Source organism: Corapipo altera, unplaced genomic scaffold (genome assembly GCF_003945725.1).
Source record: "Corapipo altera isolate COAL_440 unplaced genomic scaffold, ASM394572v1 96, whole genome shotgun sequence".
Lineage (NCBI taxonomy): Eukaryota > Metazoa > Chordata > Aves > Passeriformes > Pipridae > Corapipo > Corapipo altera.
The window spans coordinates 1,587,368-1,613,551 of record NW_020884962.1 but is presented as its reverse complement, the minus strand read 5'-3'; the positions used below and the strand labels follow the sequence as shown (position 1 = coordinate 1,613,551).

Sequence of the window (26,184 nt, the reverse complement as noted above, 5' to 3'; positions counted from 1 at the left end):
CACAGGCTCCATGCAGGGCTCCTGGCTCCATGCAGGGCTCCTGGCTCGGTGCCGGCTGTGCCGGCGGCAGGTGGTGCTGTCAGTCCGAGCTCTTCCAGCGCCGCTGCCGGGGCTCCCTGGACCCCGGCACCGAGGAGGTGCCAGACCCCCCGCAGGCCCCCTCAGAGGCTATTTTAGCTTCTCTGGCCCCGTGCCAGCGATGAAATCAGTTATTTCCATGTGCTTCCAAAGGCATTAGCCAGCTTTAGCAGCTCTCCCAAGGCATTACATAAGGCAGCGCTTCCAATGGCGCTCGGCACAGCCGGGATCCGACTGCTCCGCTGAGCCCGCTGCTCACGGCCAGGCACTGCCTGATGTGCTTCCTGCCAAAGCTGCCTGCCCCAGGGAACGGTGTCCTGAGCTCCGTGTGGCCTTTGCTCTGTGGCTGCTGACTGAACACAGCCTGGCTTTGAGCTGGGAAGTGCCCAAACGGAGTAAATCCTGCGGTCCGGCCGGAGCAGCTGCCGCTCTCCTGAAGCATCCAGCAGAACTCCTTGGAGGTTTCTGATCAGCCTTTCAGCTGCACTTAGTGCTTCCCCCAGGGAAAAGGAGCGTGGCAGTTTTCTCTTTTTCCTGTGCTGAGCATACTGACAGCTTAAAGTCTTGTGCTTCATTAGCACAATAACTCCCTTTTTAGTTCTCTTTCCACCCCTGCGTAAGATCTGGAGTCAGAATTTCCTGCTCTTCCCTCTGCCTGATTTTACGTGGAGGAGCCTTGTACCTGGTGCCCTCTGTCCATGTCATACAGCCTGAATCTCCTTCATCCTTGCTGCTGGCTGGCTCTTTGCATCCCTCCTGTACTTGGGCACCACAGAAGTGCCAGTTGGGTGGGTTTGGTGGGGAGAGGAGCTTGTCTGGGAGGAGGTGGATGTGTCCCCTTCTTCCAGGGCAGTGGGAAGCCCTAAGGATCCCTTTTCCTCTCCTCCCACCCACTTGAGAACACTCTCCCACCCCTCATCTTGCCGTATGGACGTGGTACATTGTAAAAGCTGGCAAAACCTCCTGATACTCCTCTTTGCCTGGTGTGACACACGTTTTCCAGTGGTCAGACTGCCCAGTGGCCTCGAGGTGGATGAATCCTGGGGTGGGATTGTCCCAGTTCCCCCCGCTGTGGAGGCCTGACCAGCTCCCCAGCACCTGCTGAGGCCCAGGGCTGAGCAGTGCAGTGGTGGCTCTGGGTAGCTATGGTGACAAACCTGGGTGCTTTATTTAGTTCCTGCTTTTCTTCCAGAAGGTCTGTGTTTCCTGGTCAGTGCCTGCTCCTCCTGCAGCGAGCAGGAGCTGAATCCAGTGCCTGCAGGTTGGAGACTGTCAGTGGCTGGTGTTGTGTGAGCAGCACAGACACCCCCAGCTCAGCTCTGGCTCACTGGAGGTTTCATGTTGCCTTTGTGTTGCTCTGAAAGGCTCTAAAAGCCCTTGCAGGGCTTTGAGTGCTTGGCCTGGGTCTGGTGTGAGGCAGAATTCAGTGCTGCAAAGTGCTCATTTCCTCTGTCTGCGGGGGCTGTGCTGACCACAGGCCCTGTAGGGCTGTGAAGAAAACACAAACACACTTTTTAAGGTTTTCCTGTTCCTCTGTTGACCACTTTTGTAGTGTTTCTTTACTTTTTCTTCCCCTTGAGCTTTTTTTTAATCTTTGTTCCCCTTTCCAGAAGAGCAGAGTTTAGAGGACTTAAAGCTTCTGTGGTATTTGGCTTGTGAAGAGACTCGCATGACAGTATATCCCACAGATTAGTTGGGATGCTGCTCCTCGTTTTGTCTCCCTAATCAGGGATGAAGCTTTATTTATACTCTTCAGGGATGGAAAGGAGAAGGGCTGGTGCTGCTCTGTGTGTGCAGTCAGGAGAGATGTGTCAGAGTGGAAGAGTTTATAAATAGCCTTAAGGTTCTTCTGGCAGCATCTGCCCATGGCTTATCAACTGTGTGCACTTTGCTTCTGGACCAGAAAAATGCACAAGGTCAGCTTTCTTCCTCCTGGTAATAGACTTTTACTGGAAGAGGAAGCTCTGAGGCTGCAGCTCTGCATTAATCAGCATCTGAATTGATTTCCAGGCCCTGTGACCTGGGACACGGTGGTTGGTTCCGTAGCAGTTTGTTTCCTCGCTGCCATGACCTTTCCTTGGCAGGACAGCGGGAGGATATGTGTCCTGGTGACAGTGGGATGCTTTAATTGTGCCATGGCAGGAGCCCCTGGAGGTGGCAGGAGGGTGTTTGTGCCCATCCAGAGGCCTGTGCTGGATCAAAGGCCCGGGATTTGCCTGCAGAGGGAGTTTGTGGCCGGAACACTCAGCTGAGGGCTGAGCGTGTGCAGGGTGAGGGAGAGGGAGAAAGTCCTGTCTCCATTTACAGATTGGCCTCACACTGCTTTTATAGTGCTTGTTTAAATGTTGATCCAACTTGGAGACTGAAGTGAAATCCAGGGTGAGTTCATTAACCTTGCTGCTGGATCTCTTCCTGCTTCTCCAGTCCCGTACCTGAGACTGTGCTGTGTTCTGAATTCCAAGAATTCTGGCCCAGGTTGTAGTGCTGTGCCTGTCTAGGATCATGGAATGTGTGGGCTGGGGGCTGTGAGGGTCTGAGGGCAGATCCATGCTCTCCAGTCCCTGGATTGCCACTTTCCATGATTGGAGAGGGGTTTGAGGCTGTGGAGGTGCTGCAGTGGGCACGATACCCCCGTGTGGGTACAACTGTGTGGTGTCTGTTCTTGTCAGTTTAATATCTGATACGTCCTCGATGAGGGGACTTTACATTTCAGGAATTATTTCCTCATGGAAAGGGTAGTCAAGCATTGGAAGGGGCCACCCAGGGAGGTTTGGAGTCCCCGTCCCTGGAGGTGTCCAAGGAATGACTGGAGGTGGCACTGAGTGCTCTGGGCTGGGTGACAAGGTGGGCACAGGGGGGACTCGGTGACCTTGGAGAGCTTTAGCAGCCCCAGTGGCTCCGTGGTAGCCCATGTATGGGCACAGCGACTCCTCCGGGAATCCCGAGGAGCAGGGCTTGGAGCTGGGCCTCGGGAGGCATCGCCCTGGCACAGCCTGTCCCATCCCTGCGCAGATAAACTCCAGGGAAGGCTTTACCCTAAATGGCAGCGACGGCTCCTGCGGGCAGACGCTGCGGGATGACTTTGCCTGGTGAATAGAACATGATGTTTTGTCTTGACGAAGCCTCTCCTCAGTGCAGGGCTCGAGCCACGGAGCTGCCACGGCTGACTCAGAGCTGAATGTACGAATGTACATTTTCAGTGAGGAGACTTTCCATTTTCTTTCAAACGTTGCCCCGAGCGTGGTCGTTTTTCACTGAAGTAAATACTCTTTTTGGTCAATTATTTTCTTTCTGCCTTTTTAATGGCTTGAGAGCAACAGCTCCCTGTGCTGTGGCTGTTTCTAACTGCTGCTCTTGGGCCTCTTTTAATCATTGACCTTAAAATTCTTCCTCTGCTTGTACCGGTTTCATCTGGTAAATGCCTTAAATTTCAAAAACACCTTGAAATGTGGTCTTTAAATAAGTAAATTGGGGGAGTAGGTGGTGCCCTGAGTTCCCTGTTTCTGATGACATTAACAAGAGAACCCAGACAGTATTTGCTCTTGTCCCCTAAAGTTCATGTAAGAGCTCTTTGCAGTCCTATTTCTTTAAAAAAAAAAAAAAAGCCAACTCGTTTGGGCAGCTCAGCTGTGAAACTGCTGTCTGATCATCTTATTAATAGATCCTTTAATTAGGTGCGGGATTTTTTTTCCCCTGAACTTGAGGTGAGGAGAAATTCCATCTGAACGTGAGAAAACTCCTTTGCTGCCAGGGTTGAACTCTGGAACAGGTTGTGTGGGGGGATGTTGGGACATTCCAGACCCAATCCAAACAATCCAAAACTCTGAGGAATTGGGCTCTGAGGACTCCAGTGCCTCAAGTTCCTGAGCCAGGGGCCTGGCATGCACCTGACCTCTAACCTGGAGAGCTCCTTCCGTGTTTCTTTGACCCACTTCACGTGCTGTCATGTGGGTCAGTAGTGATCCCATCTGCCTTAAAGCTCTTAGTGCTGTCACCAGCACAGATAAACCTTCCCAAATTACCAGGGCAAATTGTATTTGGGGTTCTGGGAGGAACATAACTTCAGCCCTCCCTCGCTGCCCTGTCCTGTCCCCCCTCTTTGCCCATGTTACTGTCAGGGGTGTGGTGAGAATGGCCTGACAGGGAAGATATCCTGGAGCAGCTTTGGTTACCACACATGCTCTGGTGACTTATCTCTTCCATGACCTTTGAATTGCAGAATCTAACCTGCAAAAGGCCCTTGCAGCTTCCTACTTGAACTAGGATGTCTCTTTCCAGACCCCCCCTTCCCGAGTGTCCATCCAGATGTATCTCCCATCCCTGTGTTCTCTCTCTGTCCTTACCCTGGCTCTCCCCAGCCTTCTGCACAGTTTGCTCCAGTCCTGACTTTCCAAACTCCTGTTTGACAGTCAATATGTTCCTGGAACTTTCACTGGAGAATATCTTGGATGCTGCTGGATGAGGCTCCTGTGGTCCCATTGGCTCATTTCTGAAGAATATAGCAAAATTTGCTCCTTCCCTTCTGTCGAGTTGTGAAGCTTCTGAAAGGCAGTGGGGCAGAGTGGGCACCCTGGGAGGCTGTTTAAGGAATCCACCTCCCTCTCTCCCAGAGAAAATGTGGATGAGCTGCTTTTCTTCACCCCCACCCAGTTCCCTCAGATGACCCCAGAAATCCAAGCCTGGCCAGGGCACAAGGATGGGCAGTAGGTTCTATCTGGCTGTATCTCAGAATATAATTCCACTAGACTGGAGTATCTGGGACACTGAGCAACTGGACATATGCTGTGCCTGAGGCTTTGGCTCTTCCATGGAGAAAGTTCAATGGAATTATCTGTGAAATGCAAAGTCTTGCTGCTCTTTGGCTGGAGACGTGGCTGGACCTGTGATCCGGGGCTGGAGGAGCCTCAGTCCCTGCACTGGGAGGGAGGGAAGGGCTGGATCTGCTTTGCAGCTGGGAAACTGAGGAACAGACTGGCTCAGGTGGTCGGTGATGGGGTTGGGATTTTGTACTGAGCTTCCTGTGACCAATGCAGCAGATCCTGCCTGGAGCTGCCAGGACTGGGCACAGCATGGCTGGCAGGGAGGGCGGGGAGGGGAGGGCAGAGCTCTGTGCTCAGAGTGCCCGTGATCACACCTGGCCTTTTTTGCTTCTTTTCAGGGATGCTGGAATACGACCCAGCCAAGAGGTTCTCAATACAGCAGATAAGGCAGCACAAGTGAGTGTTATTCCCTTCCTGCTCGTGTACCTGTGCTCCTGCTCTCACCTCCTGTTTCCTTTTGACAGCAGACACATGGAAGTCACTCAGTCTCCTTCCTCCAGCTCTGCTGGGGCTCTGGCAACCTCCACTTGGCTTTTTTCCTCCTATTAGAGCATCCGGTAGAGCAGTGGAATTGCTGACCGGTAAATAAGGAATATGTTGGAAGTCTGTTTGTGGTGTGCCTGCTTCTGGATGATTGAGGGTTCTGGATAATTTTTTCCAGAGGCCAGCAAGTACTAATGGAGCGGAACAGGGGATCCTTGAAGCTGGGTTATTGAAGTGGGGCCGTTCAGTACCGTGTGTTAGTTCTGGCCGGTCTGGGGGCAGAAATATCCCCTGGTATTTGCTCCATATGGAATCAATATGTGGAGAAGCGTTTCAGGACAATAGGAAGGGGTTTTTTTTCTTTCTCTTTAATATCACAGCGTTCCCTCCCCCGTATCCTCCCCCGTTTTCCGTGCCATAGTGGGGGGGGAAATGCCCCGTTATCACTGAGGCTTTTTTTGAGGATCTGTTTGAACACGCTGGCTCTGAGCAGAGATTTCCTGGGCGGATAAAAGTACAAGAACAAAAAGCATCATGAGGATGCTTTGCTGCGGAGGCTGCATCAGTTTATCTCCTCTTGGAATGGGAAGTGCTTCTGAGGACAGGCAGAGCAGCCTCTGGACCGCAGCTGCTCGGCACGGGCGCTGTCTGTGAGCCTGCCCAGGCCCTTTTGGGAGCCATGGAAGAGCAAGGGTGTGATCTGGGATGGTGCTGAGCCCACTCCGTGCTGCAGGAACAGCGCTGCTTTCCCGTTTTGTGTCTCTGGAAAAGCCTGGCCACTGTAGCCATGTGCTGTCAGGGGATGGTCCCTGGGAGGTGTCCGAGGAGCCACAGCCAGAACCTGGGAGACCCAGGGTGCTCTGACAGGGAGCAGAGGGGCCAGGGGAGCAGGGCTGGGGGAGCAGGGCTTATAGAGCTGCCCAGGCAGTTAATTAAACAGCCAGGCTGACTCCTTAATAGCAGCCAGGCCCCGTGCCTGGGCAGTTCCAGTGGCTCTGGGCGATGGCGGGCGCAGGCATTTGCCATTCAGGGCTGCCTTTCCCTGCACCAGTGGCCACAACCAGAGGGGATCAGCTTGCCATGCAGGCAAGCCCATACTTTGTCAGGAAACACTGGAAAGAAGCAGGAATTAAGTCTGTGGAGTCATCAATAGGTCTTGTGAAAAGCACTAAAAGCACTTTCTTTCCTGTGGGTGCAGAGGCTGCCCCTGAGCTTGGGCACTGCCCTGGGTCCTCCTGGGTCACTGCTGGGTGTTTGAGCTGGTTCCCCAAGCCCAGGTACTCCATTTTATCCTCCTCCCCCGTGGCAGTGAGTTTCTGTGTCAGTGTTGCCCAGCTGGAAGCACAGAGGTGTCTCCAGAGACCCTGCCTGTAGCTAGAAAGCCAGAGAAACTGGAGCAGGGCTCTGACACAGGGCAGCTGTGGAGCTCCTGTGCTCCATGGGCACAGCTGCTGTGCCCAGGCTTCTCATCCCACAGCACTGAGAGGGGCTGAGGAAAGGCTCTACCTGCAAACCCAGGAGCATTCTGAAGGCTTAGGCTCTTATTAGTTTTGCGTGAGCTTAGCCAGTGCTTCTTAACAGGCTTTTCTCCCCTATTAGTAATTGCCTCCTTCCTCCTGCTGTGGCATCTAATAATTACATCAAGCACAGCAGAGCCTGCAGCCTTGGGCCTTGGATGTGTCTGTCCAGCTCCTTTTTGTGCTAAAGAATCCAGAGCTTGGTTCTCCTGCCTTTTCTTTAAATAGAAGCTTAGCCCTGATGCTTAACCTGACCCTGATTTTTTTGTAAATGGAACGCAGCAGTCAGGACAGCAGGCAGCCATTGGATATTGTCAGAGGGTTTTGGGAAAGCATTTTAGTAAGAAGAGATTTGATTTCTAGAATCTTTAGATTTTGGAGCAGGGGAGGGAGTAAGTCATTAATGATTTTGGGTTTCTCTGCACTCCTCCCCCAAAACCGTGTGCTGAGGCACAGGAACTAGACAGAAAAAACATCAAGAGACTTCCCCAGGCTGCCCTGCTGGGATGGATCCCGGCTCAAAGCAGAATCACCCGGTGTCTTTCCGTGCCGCTGGAAGTCTCCTTTTATGTCTCTGAGCTGCTGTTCCTGGGGCCTGGCTCACATGGACAGTCGGGATCATCAAAGTGCTCTGAAAGCAGCAGGAACAGCCCCCGGGCCCCGGGCAGGGGTTTTGCTTTGGAGCCAAACGCTGCTGGGCTGGGCTGGTGTCAGGATGAGGGGAAGGGGCCGTGCTCCCCTGTCCTGTGGGAAGGGGAGTCCAAGGGAAGCATCACAGAGCGGGTGTCCTGCAGCCACAAAGCTGGTGCTCGGGGTCCATCCTCCCCCACTTCACCTGCCATGAAGTGTGAGAGCTCCTGCAGTGGGATCAGGGGTAAATCCAGTGGCACTGAGGAAGCACAGAGTGCTCTGTGGAGCTGCAGGAGGCAGGGAAGGCAGCCAGGCTCCTGTTACTGCCCAGCAGTGGTGATCCTGCCATTCCTCCCGTTATTCCTGTCAGCTATTCCAAATGCTTTTCCCCCTGAAGCAGCAGCCCTGGCTGAGGAATGCTGGAGGAAGAGTGCTGAGTCTCATCCCTGCCAGCTGCCTTCCTCCCTCCTCACTCCTGCAGCTGAACTTCTGCAGCAGACTCCTGTCCCTGCTCTTCTGCTGGAGCAGGACAAAGCAAGATATGCTGCTCTGCTCAAGCCAGTTTGTGCAGGTCAGACCTGGAGTTGTAAATGGAAGTGAGTTAAACCTCTCCCAGCCCTGAATAGCACTGGAAGAGCCTGGAAACCTGCTCTCCTCGGAAGGATCCAGGTGGGATGATGTTCAGTGGGAAACTGATGCTCGTAGCTCACCTCTGGGAATATTTGGTGATCCTGGGCTGGGAAGGGAAAGCTGCCAAGAGCCAGGGAGTTCCAGCTTGCTCCTTTATGGATTATCCACCACCTCCCCTCTGCCCTGTGCTTTTGCTGAAGGGCTTCATGCTCATACACTGCATTTTGTAACTAATTCACTGACCTGCTGCAGCACTTAAAGTGATGAAGTGGATGCAGAATTCTACCTCTGTCCCTTGTTTCCAAGGCAACCATCTTCCCTTCCCTCTCCACAAGTGTCACACTTAATTTGTTCAGCCGTGGATCCGATTGCAGGAGTTCATGGCATGAGAGGGGAGGCACTTCCACCTTTTATTAGCCGAGGTGCAAATTAACCTACTGGGCTGGGGTCTCCTCCTGCCCTCCTGGAGGCTGCTGTGCCACCTTCCCCAGCACTCCTGCTCTCTGCAGGGGTTTGGAGAGTCACTCTGAGATGCTGTGCTGTTCCAACCTGGGTACTGAACCCCTTGGAAATCTGTGTGTGGTGCCACTGGATGCTCCTTTGCAGGTGCTGACTGTGCTCTTGGACTCCTGTGCCTGCTTCTGAGGGAGGGAGAGGCATGTGGTGCCTTCCACAATTGCCTGTGAGGGGACTGAGTCAAACTGGACCCCTGTTATCTGCTGCTTATGGTGACAGTGACCTCCCAGTGAGCTCGAGGCCCCTGCATGGCATCACAGGGGAGGTGGAGAATGGCTCATCCCGACCCTGGCTGGCAGGGCAGGGATCTGCAGCTTGGCATCTGGTCTCAGACAGAATCACCCATGTACAGACCAAGCAAACTGCGAGTGTGTGACCCCAGTGGGAAGTGGATAGCTGGGAGTGTTGAAAAGCTGCAGCTGTGCTTACGGATTCTTCATTTAACCTTGCTCATGCCAGAACTTGAAAAGAGCAGAGAGAGGACTTGTGATGGGAGATCTGAGCTGGGGAGCTGCAAACCAGACGGGCTCATTAAGCACTGGGCAACCCAGATTCCTCTTTTCCTTCAGCCCTTGACCCTTGCTGTGTTATCTCCCCGTGGCTGACAGCAGCTGTCTGGGCCCCACTGCTGCCTGGCAGGATCACAATTAACACTTGTACCACTGCTGGCCAGGGCTTCTGAGCTTGCAGGTGCCTCAACGAGCTTGTGGAGTAGGAAGAAATGATCTCTTACTACTGCTGCCTTCACCCTGAAACGTTTCTTAGCCACTTCCAGCCCTTTGGAACAGAGACCAGGGAGGAATCTACCTCTTCCAGGGGATGTTCTGGACAAGGGGCGCTTCCAAGATACCAGAAATCTTTTCTTCCCCCTCAGAGTTAAAGCAGCCACCACAAGCACCAGGTAACTGTGTGTGCCAGTGGAGTTGGCTCAGAAAACATCCCTGAAACTGGGAATAACTGGTGAGACAGGGCACTCCTCAGCAGGGCTCTGACCCAGCTGGTGTTTTGCCTTGGTGGTAAGGGCAGGGTGAAGAGTGGTTCTGTCTCATCGCCATCTCTGCCCAGGAGTTGCTGCTTTCTGGCTCAGGCAGTGACCAGTGGCTTCCTGAGGCAGATCAGGGTGTTGTTGGAGCCAGTGGTCCTCAGCTGAAAGGCAAATCTTCACTAACAACCTCCAGCACCAGTGCAGAAAGTGGAATGTCTGTCCCTGCTGGAAAATCCTTGCCAGGAAATACTCCGCTACTCTGCACAGAATTGCTCGAGGCTCCTTCCAAGAGGTCTTTGATTTTTCTTAGAACTTCAATGGATTTCTCTTCTCACTCTCTGTCCTCATTACCATATATGCATATGCAAGTGTTTGAAATCACCTCCCAGAGGATGGAAGCATAATGACTGGAGTACAGTGATTCAGGTTTCTGCTGCTAATAAAAACCTATTTTTACTCTCCTGGTAAGTAGGACAGGAGGGAAGAGTTAGGCAGAGCTGAAATACAGCAAAATAAAAACACCGGGTGCTGTAGACTTCCAGGCTTTTTCCCTTTAAAATTCTCCTCTTAGCAGCAGCCACTCTGGTCTCATTAGTCCTGGATATTCCCTTCTCCTGAGGTCTCTGGTGCTGAGTTTGGATCCCTCAAGCCCCAATGCTCCTGGCAAAACCAGCTGGTGGCTGTTGGTTCCTCTGTCCCTGTGCTGATGATCCTTCCAGGCCGGATCAGCCCAGGCTGGATTTGCTGTCTTGGCAGTCACTTCCTCAGTGAGCACGGTGTCCCCAGGAAGGGAGGTGCACTGATCCCATTAGGAGTGCTGTGTTGCCACCCACGTCAGCAGGGAAGCCATCCATGGGATCTGTGAAGAGCCCTTGGCCACAATCCAGCTTTGCTGGTCCTGCTCCCTTCCTGCTGGTCCAGCAGCTGGCGTGGGCTTTGCTCAGCCCTGTAGTGCCACTTTGGGGACAGAGGTGACACTTGCCAGCTGAGATCTGCAGCAGTTCCCGTCCCTCTCCGCAAACTCCAGCTTCCTGCCTGCAAACAAGGCACTGCTGGCTCCCAGAGCTGCAGCCTGGCTCCAAAACTCCAGCACTGCAGAGAAAACAGTTTAAAGATGCTGATTGTGAAGCAGTTTCTGGATAAGAGTTCCCCCCTCCCTTGAATCCTGCCTGATTTGTCCCAGTAGCTGCATTTCCATTTGTTTATCTCCTCATTCCGTGCTTTTGCTGATAGTTTTGTTAGAATCCCACTTTTTTTCAGGCTGACTGTCAAAGCAGTGTAAGACTAGAACAAAATGATAATTACAGCTCTGCGCAGGAGGTGCCTTCAGCCTGCCTTCCTGAAAGGAATTTGGAGCTGGGGTGATAAAAACCAGATGGCTCAGGTTGGTGAGAGCTCTTGGGCTGGCTCAGACCCTCCTCCGTGGTTGGAGGCCAGGAGTTACTGGATGCCAGCTGTGGAGTGGGAATCACTCGTGTCCCATTGGGCTTGTGTGGGCTGGAGAGGTGTGTTAGAGGTGCCTGGGTCTGCAGGAACCTCTGCTCCAACCTGCACTGAGAGGATTGCTGGGAGTGTGGAGGCCCCAGCAGCGCTCCCAGGAAACTCTGGGTGCCCATGTGCAGCACTGGGAGACACCCCAGAGACAGTCTGGAGTCAGAGCCCTGCTCTGGGAGTACGATGAAAACCTGAGAGGTTTATCCCATCTGGCTCTGGGATGCTGCTGGGAAGCAGCCTGCTGGATTCCTGATCTGATTAAGAACAGCTTTCGGAGCCGATATCCTTTCCTGGCCAGATGGGCTTTGGTGGTGATAGGAGTCCCTTGAGACAGAGGGGGATAAAAAGATAAAGTAGAATCGTTTCTGCTGTGGCCTTGGTGCAAACTGGCTGTTATAGGAAACTGCTGCAGTAACTGCCCCTCTCCTCAGACTGGGATCCTGCAAACTGGTGTCTGTTGGGCTGGATCAGCCTCAGCTTCAGGATAGGAGAAGTTTCTCCTGTCCTGCTTGCTCGGACAACAAAACTCAGGAGCTCCAGCAGCTCTGCTGATGTGTTTTGACTTACAGGTAGTTTGGGCTGGAGTTGGTGATGGAGAGAACATTCCTGAGCTATGTGTCCAGGCCCTGAGCTGCCCCCTGTGCCTGTCCCCCTGTCCCACCCCAGTGTGTCCCACAGCAGACTCCAGCACTGGCTCCTGGGCAGAGCTGTTCCTCCTCACCTGCCAAAGCTCATCCCTGTTGGTGCTGGGGTGGGATGGGGCCGTCTCGGTGTGGGGGCTCCTGTGTGCCCGTGCCCTGACCCAGCTGTGCCCGGGGCTCTTGCAGCTGGTTTCGGAAGAAACACGCTCAGGCAGAGGCGCTGGTGCCGATCCCGCCCAGCCCCGAGACCAAGGACCGGTGGAGGAGCATGACGGCCGTGCCTTACCTGGAGGATCTGCATGGCTACAACGAGGAGGAGGACGAGGACTTGTATGACATTGAAGATGATATCATCTACACTCAGGACTTCACAGTACCAGGTAGGGGAGAAGGACGCTGCAATGGGCAGGGCAGAAGTGGTTGGGGTGGGGGTTTTTTTGTCCATTTAGAGCTGTTTGGGAAAGGCCTCAGGGTCTGAATAGTCCTTTCAGCAGAGGAGGAGACTGTTAGGGAGTGGTGTGAGTGAGCCCTGGTGCTCTGGGTGCCTTGGTCCTTGATCTGATCAACCAGGATGCCCCTCCCTGTATTATCCCTGTGCCAGCTTCCTCCCTTCTCCCAGGAACAGCTGCTGCTGGACCCTGCTGTTCAGCACAGTTAATTGTTAGGGCCAGTTTTGCTGGAATGAGTTATTGGGAGCAGAGCCCTGAAGTGGCTCTCTGTTCAGGGTACCTGGCACACGGGGGTGTCCCCTGCACACCAGGAGCCTGGTCCCAGCCTGGCCTGTCCAGGGCTCCCCAGCTCTGTGTCTGTCTGGAGGGTTTGTGTGGTTTGCAGAGGTGGGGGAGCTGCAGAGGCAATAAAGGTGAATTTTTTCACCCATGTGTTCCTGCAGGATCCCTTTGAGCCTACTCAGTGTTGTATCTCTAACAGTGATGCCATGTTAAGATATAAATTAAAACCCCCTTGTGCATGAGGGATCAGTTCAGCTGTGGCTCTACTGGGCAGCAGGAGCAGGACTGTGAATGACTCATAGTGGGGGTGGGTGCTGGGTTTGGGGGGAAAGAGGGAACCTCATTAAATCCTGTGTTCTTCAGAGGAAGAAGGGGCTTTGAGAAAGTGCTTTCATTTTTAAAGGGTTATTTAAAGATTTATGCAGCTCTGTGGGGAGATGTAAATGTTCCAAGCCCCTGGTTCAATCGGTGTTAAACATCCCATCCGAGGGAAGTGCTGAGGAGAGGATGGAGGAGAGGATGGCTGTGGCCCGAAGGCAGGATCCTTGTGTGCAGTGAAGGGATGTGAATGTCCTGCTCTTTGTGCAGTGAAGGGATGTGAATGTCCTGCTCGGTGCTTTTGTGCTGCCTCTCTTTCCTCCCCTACATTAACCCCTCCTCTGCCCCAGCCCTGTTCTGCAGCACCTGCTCCTGGGATTTTCAGTCTGAGGCTGGGCAATGCAGCCCAGCATGGGCTGGAGTTTTTTAAACCAAGCCTGGTGCTCAGGAAGGTGTGTTCCTGGCTGCTCTGGTGCCTGCGCGCTCGCTCTGACAAACAGCGATTCAAAACCTCTTCGTGGTGTTATTTTGAAACCTTTTTTGGTGCCTGAATGAGCTGGATGCAGAGCCATTAAGAATGTGAGGGGTGGCAGGGATGAGCAGCCACGTTCCCCGGTGCCTCTCTCAGCCCTCCCTTTATTTATTTTATTTTTAGCCTGCCCGTGGTGAGGGTGAGGTGGGCAGGAGCTGCTCGGGCAGACGCAGCGCTGGGTCAGCGGCTTCCGCGGGGGCAGCAGTTGCCAAGACTTCAGCCCATGCTGAATTTTTATTTTCATTAATTTGAACGTCAGCAACTGTCATTGGTGAAGGAGGTAAAATTAGCTCACGATTCACCTCCCTCCTTGGTATCCATAATAGACTCCCGGGACTGTGCTTTTGAAGCGGGGAAGGAGGGGAGGAGGGAAGAGTCACACAAAAGACAAATGAGCTGTTTGGATAGATTCTTTTTTCCCTCCCCAGTCAGAAATGTTAATTGACTTGGCCCGAGCTCAGCCGAGGGAGGGGAAGAAGTGTTCAGCTTGGCTCTGAATGGGGTTGTTTGAGGCTCTGCAGACGTGCTGGTGGGATGCAGGGATGGGAGGAAAAACCCAGAGCTCTGGGGAGTTGCTGCAGCCTGACCCCTGTGAGCTGCTTACCCTGAGCCCCTGGGGGGCTCTGGGACCAGTGTGTCCCCCTCTTCTAGAGCTTGGACCCCTTGGCCCTTTCCAGCCATCACCCCTCTGGAGGGATCAGGTGATGGTGGGATCAATAGTGGGGTGTGAGCTCTGTTCTCCTGCCGTGCCAGCCACTGCCACAGTGTGTCTGAGGCTCTGACACACACTCAGGGCACCCCCTCTGTCCCCGGGGAGGCTGAGGCACCCCCATCACCTCAATCCCTTGTGGTGAGCCTGGCCAGGAGCTGTGCTGATCAGGGGTGCTGGGTTGGACCCCCCTGGGAGCGCAGTGAGTGCCACCAGCTCTGGCAGTGCCAGGGTTGGGTGCCCAAAGCCAGTCCCTGTCCCTTCCCGCGGCAGGTAAGTGCCACTGGGAGCTGTGGCAGCACTCAGAGCCATTGGAAGGGGTATGGGGGCAGATCCAGATGGAATTGATGGCACTTGTGACCCAGGATCCGCTCCCCCCTCCCTCCCTGTTTCTGGAGGACCTGCAGCAGTGCCAGCGGGGATGTGTCGAGGCACAGGGGTCCAAGCTGGGCCCCTGCTGTGCCCCCCAGAGCAGAAGTGTCTGTCCCACCCCCTGAGCCCCCCCAGCTCCGAGCAGTGGGGTGATGGTTGGCGCAAGCGGAGCTGACGTCCCGCCCGGCCTTGGCGGAGAAAGGATTGAGCATCCTTTAAAGAAAATTATACATAATCGTCTTACAGCCTTCGCTTCCACTCAAACCTCTGAGTCATAACTGAAGGGCCCTGGAGCGTGACGTTCCTGCTGGAAGGAAATTGCCTCGGCTGGATCCGGTGGGGGGGAGCCTGACAGAGCCTCTCCTGAGCCCCGCGTGGGGCTGGGGCTGCACCAGCATCCTGGGGGGAGCACCCGGGCTGCTCCGGGGCCACATCCCTGCGTCACTCCCTGGCTGGAGGGAGGTGACCCGAGCCCCGGCTGTGGCAGCGGGAGATACCTCTGGAAATGGCTCTTCACCTGCTCTGCTGAGTCACAGGGAGCAGAGGAGGCAGAGGGGCTGATGTGAAGCCCCCGCCCCATCGGGGTGTCCCCTCAAGGGATGGTGACACACCCGAGCCCTGGCCCTGCCAGAGGGGGCTGCACTGCCCCATTCTGCAAACACACCCAGCCCCTGGGCACCCCAGAGTCAGTGCCTGGGGCTGGGATCTGCACCCCCCTCTGCTCCCCAGAGCAGCTGGGCTGCTCCCTGGGAGTCCAGGGGGGCTCAGAGACAGCCCGGGGGGACACACCATCCTTGTGGTGCTGTGCCCGTGTGCTGGGAGCCACCAGCTGCTGTGTGCTGGGGGAATGAGGGTCAGACCAGTCCTCGGGGGGAGGAGGGAGGGAGATGCAGTCTCAGTCTCCCAGCCTTGCACATCCCCTGTTCGGGATCCCTCTCCTGTGCTCCTCGAGGGCGCAGGAACAGGCTCAGGTTTCCCCGTGGGCGCTGGGAAGGCTCTGCCCACCCCTCACTGTGCCCGTTCCCTTGCAGGACAGGTGCCTGAGGAGGAGGCCGGGCAGAACGGGCAGAGCCGTGGCAGGGGGCTGGCCAAGGCCGTGTGCATGAACGGGACGGAGCCGGGGCAGCTGAGCACCAGGGCCAAGGGCGAGCGCCGGGCCAGCGCCTCCTCCAACCCCTCCCGCAAGGCCTGCTCTGCCAGCAGCAAGATCCGCAAGCTCTCCACCTGCAAACAGCAGTGAGCTCTGCCCAGGTACCACGGGGGGACCCGGGGGGGCTGCCCGAGGAAGGGGGGACACCCAAGTCTGCCCCAGCCGTGGGCAGCGGGAGGGAGCTTGGGGGGTGTTTTGTAATCTGGGTCCTGAGCATCCCCCTGGAAGGGTCCCTGGCACCAAACCTGTGGTGTTGGGGGGTGCAGAGCCCAGTGGGGACCCCTGCCCTGCCTGCCTGGCTCTGCTCTATTACCCCTTGCAGGGTGTTGCCCCATCAGGTGAGAGCTGCTGTCGTGACCCCTCTGCCCTGCTGGGCTGCAGCTGGGCTGTGGTGACACCCCTTTTCCTTGGCACTGGCACCCCCTGCTCTGCTCCTGCCCTCACCATCCTCCTGGATTTTGGGAGCACAGAGGAGCTGGGCTGCAGTGGGATGCTGAGCACTGGGGTGTCCCCAGAGAGGCCCCCATGGGACCTGCCCCTGGCCCAGGAGGTGTCTGTGTCACCCATGGCCAGGCCACTGCTTGCCCAAGCCCCTTCCCCTCCCCTCCCTGCTTCCCCCCCTCCTTCCGGCTCCTTCTTCCCCGGCTCCAAGCCCTGTCCCCTCCTTCCCACCCCTCATTCATAACGGAGCCAGCAGTGACTCATGTTCAGCCTCATCCGCCCCCGGCCTCATGCTCGTCACGGCGCTGCTGGGGCTGAGCTCTGTTATCTCCTGGATCACGACCAGCTTTGTGGTGTGAAAAAAGCCCGAAATAAAAGCTGGATCCTCCCCCTGCAGCTGTCAGGGGCCATGGCAGCTCCATCTTTAATTCATGGGGGCAGTGAGTCACCTGTGCAGGGAGTCGGTGCAGCCAGAGCCTGGGACGGGGCTCCCTGGACCTGCTGCTCCTCCCGGCCTGGGGGCTCCAGGCTGCTGCTGGAAGGGGAAGGTCCATGGGAAGGAAGGGAATGCTCCCCCCTTGGCGTAAAGGACATTCCTTGGTGTCATTTTCCCATTGGGGTTTTTCTCCTCGGCTGAGGGACCGGATGTGTGTGAGCCCCACCAACCCCCCAGGGACAGCACAGGGACCCCAGGCCCCTCTCCTCCATCCCAGGGTGCTGGCAGGAGCCCTGGTGCAGGGTGTGACCTGCTGGCAGTCGGGAGCAGAGCCTGCACCCCAAATCGGGCACCCCCTGCCCTCCCTCACCCCTCCTCTCTGTTCTCCCCACAGCACCCCCGGGCCCGGGCCTGCGCCCCCCCCTCCTCGCCCCAGCTCTGCCTCTCTCCTGGGACTGGACTGTGCTTGCGATCCAAAAAGAAACCAGAGGAAACCAACCAAGGCCCCCCTTCCCTCCCTGCGCCCCCGCTCCGGCAGCGCCAGCCCCGGGGCCGTGTGCCCGGACCCCCCGGACACCTGGGAGTTGAACTTTGTGGCTGCCAGGACGCTGCCCCCCCAATCACTCTTTGCCAATCAAGACACTGATTCTGTTTTTAATTTTGCGATGGGAAGGTGGGATGGGGGGGCCGGGGGGGTGGGACCCCCCCCCTGCCGGGCCCCCCCGGCCGTGTAGAGTCGTGCAAAGCCATTGCCGTGCACTTTATGTTTTAGACTACTGTTATATATTATATATTTTCCTCTTTTTTTTTTTTTTTTTGTTTTGTTTATATTTGCGGTATATTTAGAGATTCCTACACATCGTGATGTGTTAAAATAAACCAGATGAGGCAAAAAGCCAGGTATTAAGACAAAGCAGAACTCTGTTACACCTGCATGCTGCACGGGGGCTCGGAAGGGAACAGGGCCTGGGAAGGGCTCAGGGCTTGGAAGGGATCAAGGTCTGGGAAGGGCTCAGGGCTTGGAAGGGCTCAGAAGGGATCAGGGCACTGGCAGCCACTTGGCTCCTTTTTTTTCTCTCTCTCTTTTTTTTTTCCTTTTTTTTTTTTTTTTTTTTAAAGAAAAATAAAGTGAAAACAGCAGGTGGGTTTCATGTCCTTCCTCCTGCAGCAGGCAGGGTGGGGGCCACAACCAGCCCCTCTGCTTCCTTTTCGTTTTGGGAGGGCACAGCCCCCCCCAGGCAGACTCTGCTCTCGTGGGGTGATGCCAGGCCTGGAGCCCCCCTGCCCCGACTCCCCCCACCCTGCGGGCACCATCCCGGGAAGCAGAAGGTAAGAAACAAGCTCAGAGATGTCACAGTCGGTTGGTTTTGTTTTTTCTCCTTTGTTTATAGACTTAAAAACGCGGGGTTGATGGAGGGAGGGCTTTGGGCAGAGCCTGCGCAGAGGGAAGGGGGGACCCGGCCTCTACTCACATGCAATGGGGTCTGGGGGCCCCTGCCTGTCCCCTCCCCTGCTGCCGAGTCCCAGGGGCCACAGCTGGGGCTGGGCTGGGGTGAGGATTTTTTCTCTTTTTTTTCCCCCCATCCTTTGAAACACAAATAAAAACCCAGTAAAAGCAAACCCCACCCTGGAGCAGCAGCCACCTCTGTAAAAATCAATAAATATCCTCCGGGCGCCTTGAGCCCCCGCTGAGCCCCCGGGGGGTGGGAGACATGGGGGTCACCCACAGCGTGCACTGGGGACCCCATGCTCTGTTCTCACCCTGTACCCCCACCTGGGCAGCCCCCACCCCTCCAGGGGGCATTTATGGGGCCCCCAGGGCCGGCCCTGCCCAGCCCAGGCTGCCACTGCAGGACCCCCAGCTCAGCCCCCTGCCTCAGACCCTCCACTTCCAGTTTAGATCCCAGGCTCCCTGCAGAACTGGGGGGACTGTGGGATTGAGGAGGTGACTCCCCCCTCCCCAAACTACCCCCCCTGCCAGGGTGGCACCGCAGCATCCCCAGTGGGGAACACCCAGCTCCGGCCCCTTCCTGGCGGGCACGTTCCCGGCCGGAGGAGAGGCTTATTGCTTGTAAAACCACGGAGAGAGGGGAGAGCGGAGCTGGCTCGGGGCTCTGCCGGGAGCTCAGTGAGGTGGGGGGTTCAGCAAAGTCCCCCGGCACTGACCCCCGGCCAACGCTCGGCTCCTTCTCTGCGCCCCGACCCCCAGGGCACCCCCAGCCCGGGCCCTCTCCTGGCACCTCGCTCCCCGGAGCCAGGGGGCTCGGCCACCCCACGCTACCGGACCCCCGCAGTGGGGGGTACAGCCAGGGGACCCCACGTGCCCTCCTGGCCTTCCCAGGCCGGGACACCCTTCCCGCAGGGCACCGGGCACCGGGCTGGTCCCCACGCCGGCAGCAGGAGGGGATGGAGCCCCGAACCCTAGTGGGGACCAAGTCCCCCCGTGCCAGGGTCTCTCCCCCTCGTGCTGGGCCTAGACCGGGCTGTGGTCGGGGGGGGCATCACTGGCCGCCACGGCCACCGCGGGCTCGGGGGTCTCTCCCGCTCTCCTCAGGTGCCCATAGAGCCGCTCCTCCAGGCCACCGGTGATCTTGTCCATCAGCTCCGAGCCAGAGCCAAGCCCCAGGCACCTCCCGGGGCCGGGGCAGTCGTCGTCCTCAGGGGGCTCGGAGCCAGCCTTGGGCTCGGGGGCCGCCTCGCCGGGCTCCTCCACAATCACTTGGATCTCCGGGTCGGGCAGTGCCGGGGCAGGAGGGACCCCATCGGCCGCCTCGGCCGCCTCCTCGTCGCCGGCGCTGACGATGCGGGGCAGGGGGCTGTGGAACCGGGCGTCCAGGGGGTAGTTGGCGCTGTCGCCGCGGCGCAGGGGCGTCCGGTGCCGCTCCAGCGCCGGGTACCGCACGCCGGGGTCGCTGAACTGCTTGGCGTGCTGCCACTGCTTGCGCAGGTGGGTGCGGGAGCGGTGCTTCCCCCGCAGCGGCGACTCGTCGAACTGGGGGTCGTGGCGCACGAAGGCGTTGAACAGCGCGTCCGTCTTCTCGTCGATGCTGTAATCCCGCCGTGGCAGCGCCTCCCGCCCCGGGAACATCTGCCCGTACGGCGACCAGGCCAGGGGGCTGTGGGGACGGAGGTGTCCCCCACCCGCTGCGCCCAGGGCCGTGCTCCCCCCCTCTTCCTCCTCCTCTTCTTCCTCCTCCTCCTCCTCCGGCTCCCGGCCCTCGAAGCTCTCGAAGATGGTTCCTTTCCGCCCGGCGCTGGTGAAGCAAATGCGCTTCTCGGAGGCCGTCTGGTCCTTGGGGGGCCCCTCCTCGCCCCCCCGGCTCGGCGCCTCAATGGAGGCGTAGCCACTGTCCATCTGCAGCAGCTTGCGGGTGCCGGGCTCCGACTCCTCCGTCTTGGACCGACCCCAGAACTTCTCCTCGGGCCCTTCGGCCTCGTCCAGGGAGGAGGAGGGGCAGGGGGCCCCGCCGGCAGAGGAGACGCTGTCCCCGCCGTCGCTGCGCACGGAGTCCTGGTCGTTGCTGCGCTCAGAGGCCGCGTACAGCTCCAGCGAGGCGCGCAGGCTCCAGATGTCGTGGTAGGCGCTGGGCTGCTCGGGGCCGCCGGCCTCGCCGGGGCTGCCCGCGCCCCCCTCGCCCGGCTCTAGCCTGTGGGCACCATCCCCGTGTCACGGCAGGGACAGGACGGTCCCGGCCAGCAGCGGGCAGGGAACGTGCCAGCCCGGCCCCTGCAGGCTCCGCAGCGATGCCGTGGTGCCACCCCATGCTGTCCCCACCACCCTGCCCGTGCCCCATCCCATCCTCCCCATCACCAGCTCCCCCTAGACCCGGTTGCCCCACCAAAGCCTCACAAAGGCGGGAGCCCCCCACGCCCAGGGCAGCACAGGGTCCCACGGTTCCTTCCCAGTGCCCGGCTCACCCGTCCCCATCCCCTCTTATCTACTGAAAAATACCTGCCGAGAGAGGGTGGGGGGCTGGCGGGGGAGGGCAGGAAGGGGCCCCCCGCGGGGTGGAAGGCCACGTCGTCGGTGTGGGCGATGTACTGGATGATGTCGGTCTGGTGGGGGTCCCGGTCCTCCTGGTCCATGCTCTCGCTGGCCGCCCGCTGCCGCTGGAACTGCCGGCGCTTGGGGGACCCTGGGGGACACAGGGCAGGGCTGGGGGGACAGCCCCGTCTGGCACCACGAGCCCCCTGCCCACATGTGCCCACCCACCCCACACGGCCCTGCAGGGCCCCCTTGCCCCCACCTCTGGTGTCCAGGCTGGACGCCCGCTGGGTGCTCTCCAGCTTCCACTTCTTGATCCTGAAGTAGGGGCTGGCCCCGTCCAGGCTGGCGTGGCGGCGCAGGCGGGTGAAGAACTGCAGGACGGGGCCCTGGGGGGGGGTCGGAGGGGGCTCCCCGGGGCTGGCACTGCCCACCCCAGCTGCCTTCCCGCTCCTGGGGGCTGCTGCAAACTGGGGGGGGTGGAGGGGCCGTGAGTGCCCGCTCGGCCCCACTCACGGCCCCCCTGACCCCCCCGTATCCCACTCAGGTCCTTTGTCCCCTCTGCCGAGCTGGGCTGCAGCAGATGCACAAAAGTCCCCCGGGGCAGGGATGGGGGGGGGGGGCAGGGCCGGGTTGCCGTCGGGTGCCCACATCTCTCCCCAGAGCCCTGGCACAGAGGGGGGGGGCAGGGCCGGGATCTGGGGGAGCAGGGAGGGAGCAGGAAAGAACCATTGGGTCTGCACAGGCTGCCAAGGCTGGGGAGCCCCTTCCCCTGCCCAGTCCCAGCCCCCCACCCCAGCACTCACCGAGGGGCCCTCCCCGGAGTCGGAGGAGGCAGCCGGGCTGGCCTCAGTGAAGCTGGTGTCCACGGTGGAGTTGTAGGTGTCCCCGGGCAGGGCAGAGCTGGGGCCCACGGCATGGCTGGGGAGCACTGGCTGGGGCAGGGCCCCTGTGGGGCGCTGCAAGGCAGAGCCTGCTCAGGGGGTCTGCACGATGGTGGGGACCAGGAGGAGCCCCTGCATCCCAGGATCCCCCGTCTCCACTTCCAGCAGTGCCCTGAGACTCCCACCCCGAGTCCAGTGGTGCCTCCTTGGTGTGCTGCAGGATGCCCAGACCCCTGGCCCCCCGTGTGCCAGCAGTGCCCAGGGCACCGGGGGCTCACCTGGAAGATGGCAAGGCCGGGCTTGGGCGGGGGCAGTCGGGGGGTCATGGCCAGGCTGTTCTCGCTGGACTCGCACTCGTGGATGGTGACAATCTTGAGGGCGGGCGGCGGGAGGTGCAGGTGGGTCAGGCGGGCGTTCTTCAGGTGGTGGAAGTCCCCCTCTGTCAGCGTGTACCTGTGGGACAGCTGGGTCAGGAGGGGCAGCCCTGGCCAGCCCAGGGTCCCCCAGAGCCCCCCAGTCCTGAGCTTCACCTCCTCCCCTTCTCCTGGGTCTTCTTGCTCTGGTCAAAGAGCGCGGCCTCGTTGAAGGAGACGCGGCGGGCGGTGGAGGAGCTGGAGGACAGGAACCGCTCGCTCTCCGCATCCCGGTAGCTGGAGGACGACAGGCACTCGGGGTCCTCCACTTTGACAGTGATATCTGTGGGGAAGGGGGTCAGCCACCAGCTCCTCCCCACTGTGGGGCACCCCAGCTTCCCCAGCTGGGGCGTGACAAACTTGCTGCACTCGTGGCCTCGATGCCAGCCCAGAATTCCCTGCTCCCGGCTGCCAGTCCCACTCCCCAGCAAGGAATGGACGATGGAGGGCTCAAGGGCTGCCTTATTCCCACTCCTGGAGCTGGGGGTGCTGCTGGGGGGGCTGGCAGGTCACTGTGGGCACTCACCCTGCGCTGGCTGCGAGTCATCCAGGTAAGTGGTGTTGGTTTTTTCAGGGTCATCGCTGGCTCTGCGGGGGGAGGAGGGTCAGCGGTGCCCATGCCAGCCCTCCTGCCCCTCTCGCAGTGCCACACCCCTCGGGGACAGCGGCGTCCCCCGTGCCCACCTGGAGTGCCGCCGGTCGGCCTCGCAGCAGCGCCGGCAGATGATCAGGATGCCCGAGAGCAGGACCAGGGTGCCCCCGATGAAGATGGAGAGCAGGGCGAGGAGCAGCACGTACCCATCCTGGGGGGACACCTCGCCGGGCACCGCCTGCCCGGGGCCGAGGGGCTGAGCTGGGGGGACGCGCCGGGGGACCCCGGCCCAGCCCAAAGCTGCCCCCGGCCCAGCCCAAACCTGCCCCCGCCGCGCTGACGCCAGCGCCGCTCCCCAGAGCCGCTGAGCCCCCCCCCGCGCCGCCCCCGGGCCCTGCCTGCACCAAGGCAACGGCAGCCGGGGGGCTGAGCCGCCCGCGGCCCCCGCGCCGAGCGGGAGTGGGGACGGGGACGGGGACGGGGATGGGGATGGGGACAGGACCCCCAGTCCTGCCCCACCACGGCGCTCAGGGCTCCCAGCCACCAGCCGGGGGAAAGGCGCTGATCCGGCGGCAGCCCCCAGACCCCCCAGCACCCAGAGCATCCCGGGGGTGTGCAGGGCACAGAGAGGTGTCACCCAGGACTGGCAGAGCAGGGGGTGACAGTGGGGCTGCTGCCGTCCCCACCCGGGCACAGACCCCAGCCCCACGGCAGACACGAGAACCCCACAGCTCCCAATGCGCATCCCCCCTCCCGCGGGACCCCGAGGCCGGCGGCGTGGGCAGGGGCAGGCAGGGGCTGCAAGGGCAGGCAGGGACAGGCAGGACTCACCGTGGCGCTCTCGGTCGCGTTGTCCCAGGGTGTTGGGTCATCGCTCATGGTCCGTCCCGGCCTGAGCGTGTCCTGGTGCGGGGGGAGAGAGAGGGAGGCACCGGCCGGGATGGCGGGGCCGGGCCGGGGGCGGCGGCGGCGGCTCCTGCCCCGGCCCCTGCCCGGCACCGCGGTGCGGAGCTGCCGGGAGGGACCGGGAGGGAGGGACCGGGATGGAGAGATGGAGGGAGGGATGGAGGGAGGGACCGCGATGAAGGGATGAAGGGAGGGTGTGCTCAGAGGGAGGATGAAGGGATGGAGGGTGTGGTCAGGAGAGAAGCAGGGATGGAGGGATGGGGAGGAGGGGGCAGGACCGCTGCCACTCCCCGGGGAGCCCCTCGCCCCCGCGGGCCGCAGCCACCACGCGCCCGGCCCCCGGACTCGCGTGGGCACGGCCCCCGGAGAGCGGCCGCGGTCCCCACGCCCGGTTGGGGCCGGAGACCCCAAACGGTGACTGGTGCCGGTGGCCAGAGCCGGCCCGGGGGGGGTGTCCCTGCCCCGGTTCCGGGGTGACACCGCGCCGCCGTCCCCGGGGAGCCGAGGGGCCAAACGCGGCCCCAGCCCCGCTGCCGGAGGGGTCGGCGCTGCCCGGAGACCCCCGCCCGCGGGAGCCCGGAGCGAGCCGCGCTGGGGGCAGCGGCAGGGACGGGGGGCAGGTGGCCGCCCCACAGCTCGTGGCGTGGGTGTCGCCGGAGAGCGACGGGTGACGTTCGTGAGTCATCCCGAGAGCGGCTCCGTCACCGGGCGGTCCGCGCGGGGGGGACACCGAGGGGCCGGGGGGGACGGGCCGAGCTCCCGAGCAGCGAGAGACACCGGGGCAGGGGTCCCACACCCCTCCGCGGCCTTTGGGCACCCTGCGGGGACCTCGTCACCCTCCCCCGTGTTCGGGGGGGCCCTTCCCGGGGGCTGCCGAGCTCCAGCTCCTGCTGCGGGTCCGTGTGTCCCCTCCGTGCGTCCCCGGGCTGCTGGAGGGGCTGAGACTGAGCTGGGTGGGCGATGCTGCTGTCGGGGACCCCCAGAATGGGCAGGGGTGGGTGATGCTGATGTTGGAGACCCCCGGAGCAGGCAGAGGTGGGCGCTTGGAAACCGCTCAGAATTAGGTCAGTGAAAAATGTGAATGGAGCCCGTGAAGGGGTGGGGACTGTCACTCGTGGGGACAGCACGGCGGTGGCCGTGTCGCAGCCGGCAGCGAGGGATGGTGATGGCTGGGGCCAGCCCTGGCACAGGACATCGGGGGCTTAGCGGGATATCTCCCGGGGCAGAGACACCCCCCCACCGCCCACACCGGCTCCCGCTGCATCTCAGGCATCTCCGAGCTGGTGTGATGCAGCACGGGGTGAGGGGACCCACCCCCTGGCGCCCCGGACACGATAAGGCGGGGGTCCCTCCACCGACCCCAGTATGCCGGGGGTGTGGGGGGACCCCGGGCCTGGCAGGGGGGACCCCGGGCGAGAGGCTGCGGCTCCACGCGGGATGGGGGCCCGACGGGAGGGATCCCTGCCGGGCACCCTCAGGCCCGAGGCGGGGGGCGCGGGGGGCCGGGGGGAGCTGGAAGAATGTCCCTCCTGTTCCCCATCATGGAGGAATCCCGTCTCCATGGCGACCCAGCAGGAACAGGACGGCCATTGTCTGGAGGAGGGGGCCGGTCCCGGCGCTGTCCCCCCGCGGGGGGACACGGGGCGGGACCCGGGGCCGCCGGTGGTGCCCAGGGCGGGGGCTCGGGGCCGGGGGACCCCGGTGCTGCCGCGCCCACGCACGTGGGAGGGGGTGCGGGGGGCGTGTCGGGGCTGTGCCCCACGCGTGTGTGCGACCCACGGGGCCCGGTTGGGCCGGGGCTGGGCTGCGGGCGGGGGGACTCGCTCTGTCCCCCCTGGGTGCATCCCCCCGCCCCAGCCCGGTGACGGGGATGCAGGCAGGGATGCGGGATGCAAATACGGATGCGGAATAGGATGCAGGCAGGATGCAGGCAGGGATGTGGGGAAGGGATGGAGGCAGGGATGCGGGATGCAGGCAGGGATGTGGGGCAGGGATGCGGGATGTAGGCAGGGATGCAGGCAGGGCTGGTGACAGGGCTGGTGACAGCGAGGCAGGAGCGCCGGGGACCTCCCCGCCCTCGGCCGGGCTGGCTCCGTGTGTCGCGATAGGGGCTGTCGCGAGGCGGCGGAGCCAGACACTCACCTACAACCGAGATCGGGGCTCCATCGCCGCCGCTGCGCTCGGTGCGGCGGGGCGGCCCCGGGATTTATGAATGAACCGGAGCCGCCCCCGCGCGGCGCGGGCGTCACGTGGGGACAGGGGCTGCCCCAGCCCTGCCTGTACCCCTGCCTGTACCCCTGCCTGCCCCACAACCCTGCCTGCACCCCTGCCTCCACCTGTCCCGCCTGTACCCCTCTCTGCCTGTACTCCTGCCTGCCCCACAGCCCTGTCCATACCCCTGCCTGTACCACCTCTGCCTGTACTCCTACCTACACCAGCCCTGCCTGTACCAGCCCAGCCTGCACCCCTGCGTGACCCCCTGCCGGTCCCAGCTCTGCCCGCACTCCTGCCTGTACGCCTGTCTGCACCTCAGCCTGCACCCCTGCCTGTACCACCCCGCCTGTACCCCTGCCTGTACCCTGCCTGTACCAGCGCTGCCTGTCCCCCTGCCTGCCCAAGCTCTGCCTGTACCTTACCTGTCCCACCTCCCTGCCTGCATCCCTCTCCCACCTCCCTGCCTCCATCCCCGCCCCAGAGCCCTCGCGGCCGGGCCGGGCCCGGGTGTGCGGCGGCCTCTCGGTGCGGGGGCGGAGCGGGGCCGGACCCCCCGGCACCGCGACACCCGGCGGGGCCGGGACTACAACTCCCATGAGGCCCTGCGGTGCCGGGTGACGCCTTCTGCGCCGGGCGGCGCGCGGGGCACGCCGGGAGCTGTGGTCCGGCGCCGTCCCGGCCTGCCCCGCGCCGCCGCCGCCGCCATG

The 26,184-nt window shown here is 60.7% G+C and overlaps 2 protein-coding genes across 2 annotated transcripts in view; one reads left to right on the top strand and one right to left on the bottom strand.

Annotated features, from left to right (window-relative positions):
- The window catches only part of STK11 (serine/threonine kinase 11), a 28,081-nt gene extending 10,490 nt beyond the window's left edge, over positions 1-17,591 (top strand). Inside the window, exons 7-10 of the mRNA XM_027664161.1 lie at positions 5,237-5,294; positions 11,981-12,174; positions 15,488-15,707; positions 16,878-17,591. Of these exons, the coding sequence (XP_027519962.1) occupies positions 5,237-5,294; positions 11,981-12,174; positions 15,488-15,696 (461 nt within the window). The 3' untranslated portion in view covers positions 15,697-15,707; positions 16,878-17,591. The remainder of the gene's footprint in view (positions 1-5,236; positions 5,295-11,980; positions 12,175-15,487; positions 15,708-16,877) is intronic.
- A 253-nt stretch (positions 17,592-17,844) lies between these two features.
- On the bottom strand, positions 17,845-25,884 carry CBARP (CACN subunit beta associated regulatory protein). Its single transcript, XM_027664157.1, has 10 exons — positions 25,406-25,884; positions 23,189-23,260; positions 22,450-22,595; positions 22,292-22,353; positions 21,883-22,048; positions 21,631-21,805; positions 21,275-21,427; positions 20,731-20,938; positions 20,436-20,619; positions 17,845-20,130 (listed from the first exon to the last, which is right to left on the bottom strand). The coding sequence occupies exons 2-10, from the start codon at positions 23,234-23,236 to the stop codon at positions 18,957-18,959; spliced, it is 2,316 nt and encodes a 771-aa protein (XP_027519958.1). The 5' UTR covers positions 23,237-23,260; positions 25,406-25,884; the 3' UTR covers positions 17,845-18,956.
- Positions 25,885-26,184: the final 300 nt, after the last annotated feature.

Coding starts and splice junctions, on each gene's coding strand:
- CBARP (XM_027664157.1), bottom strand. CDS start 23,236: ATGAGCGATGACCCAACACCCTGGGACAACGCGACCGAGAGCGCCACG. Junction 22,596..23,188: donor ACGCGACCGAGAGCGCCACG/GTGAGTCCTGCC, acceptor GGCCCCGGGCAG/GCGGTGCCCGGCGAGGTGTC. Junction 20,620..20,730: donor GTCCAGCCTGGACACCAGAG/GTGGGGGCAAGG, acceptor TGTGTCCCCCAG/GGTCCCCCAAGCGCCGGCAG.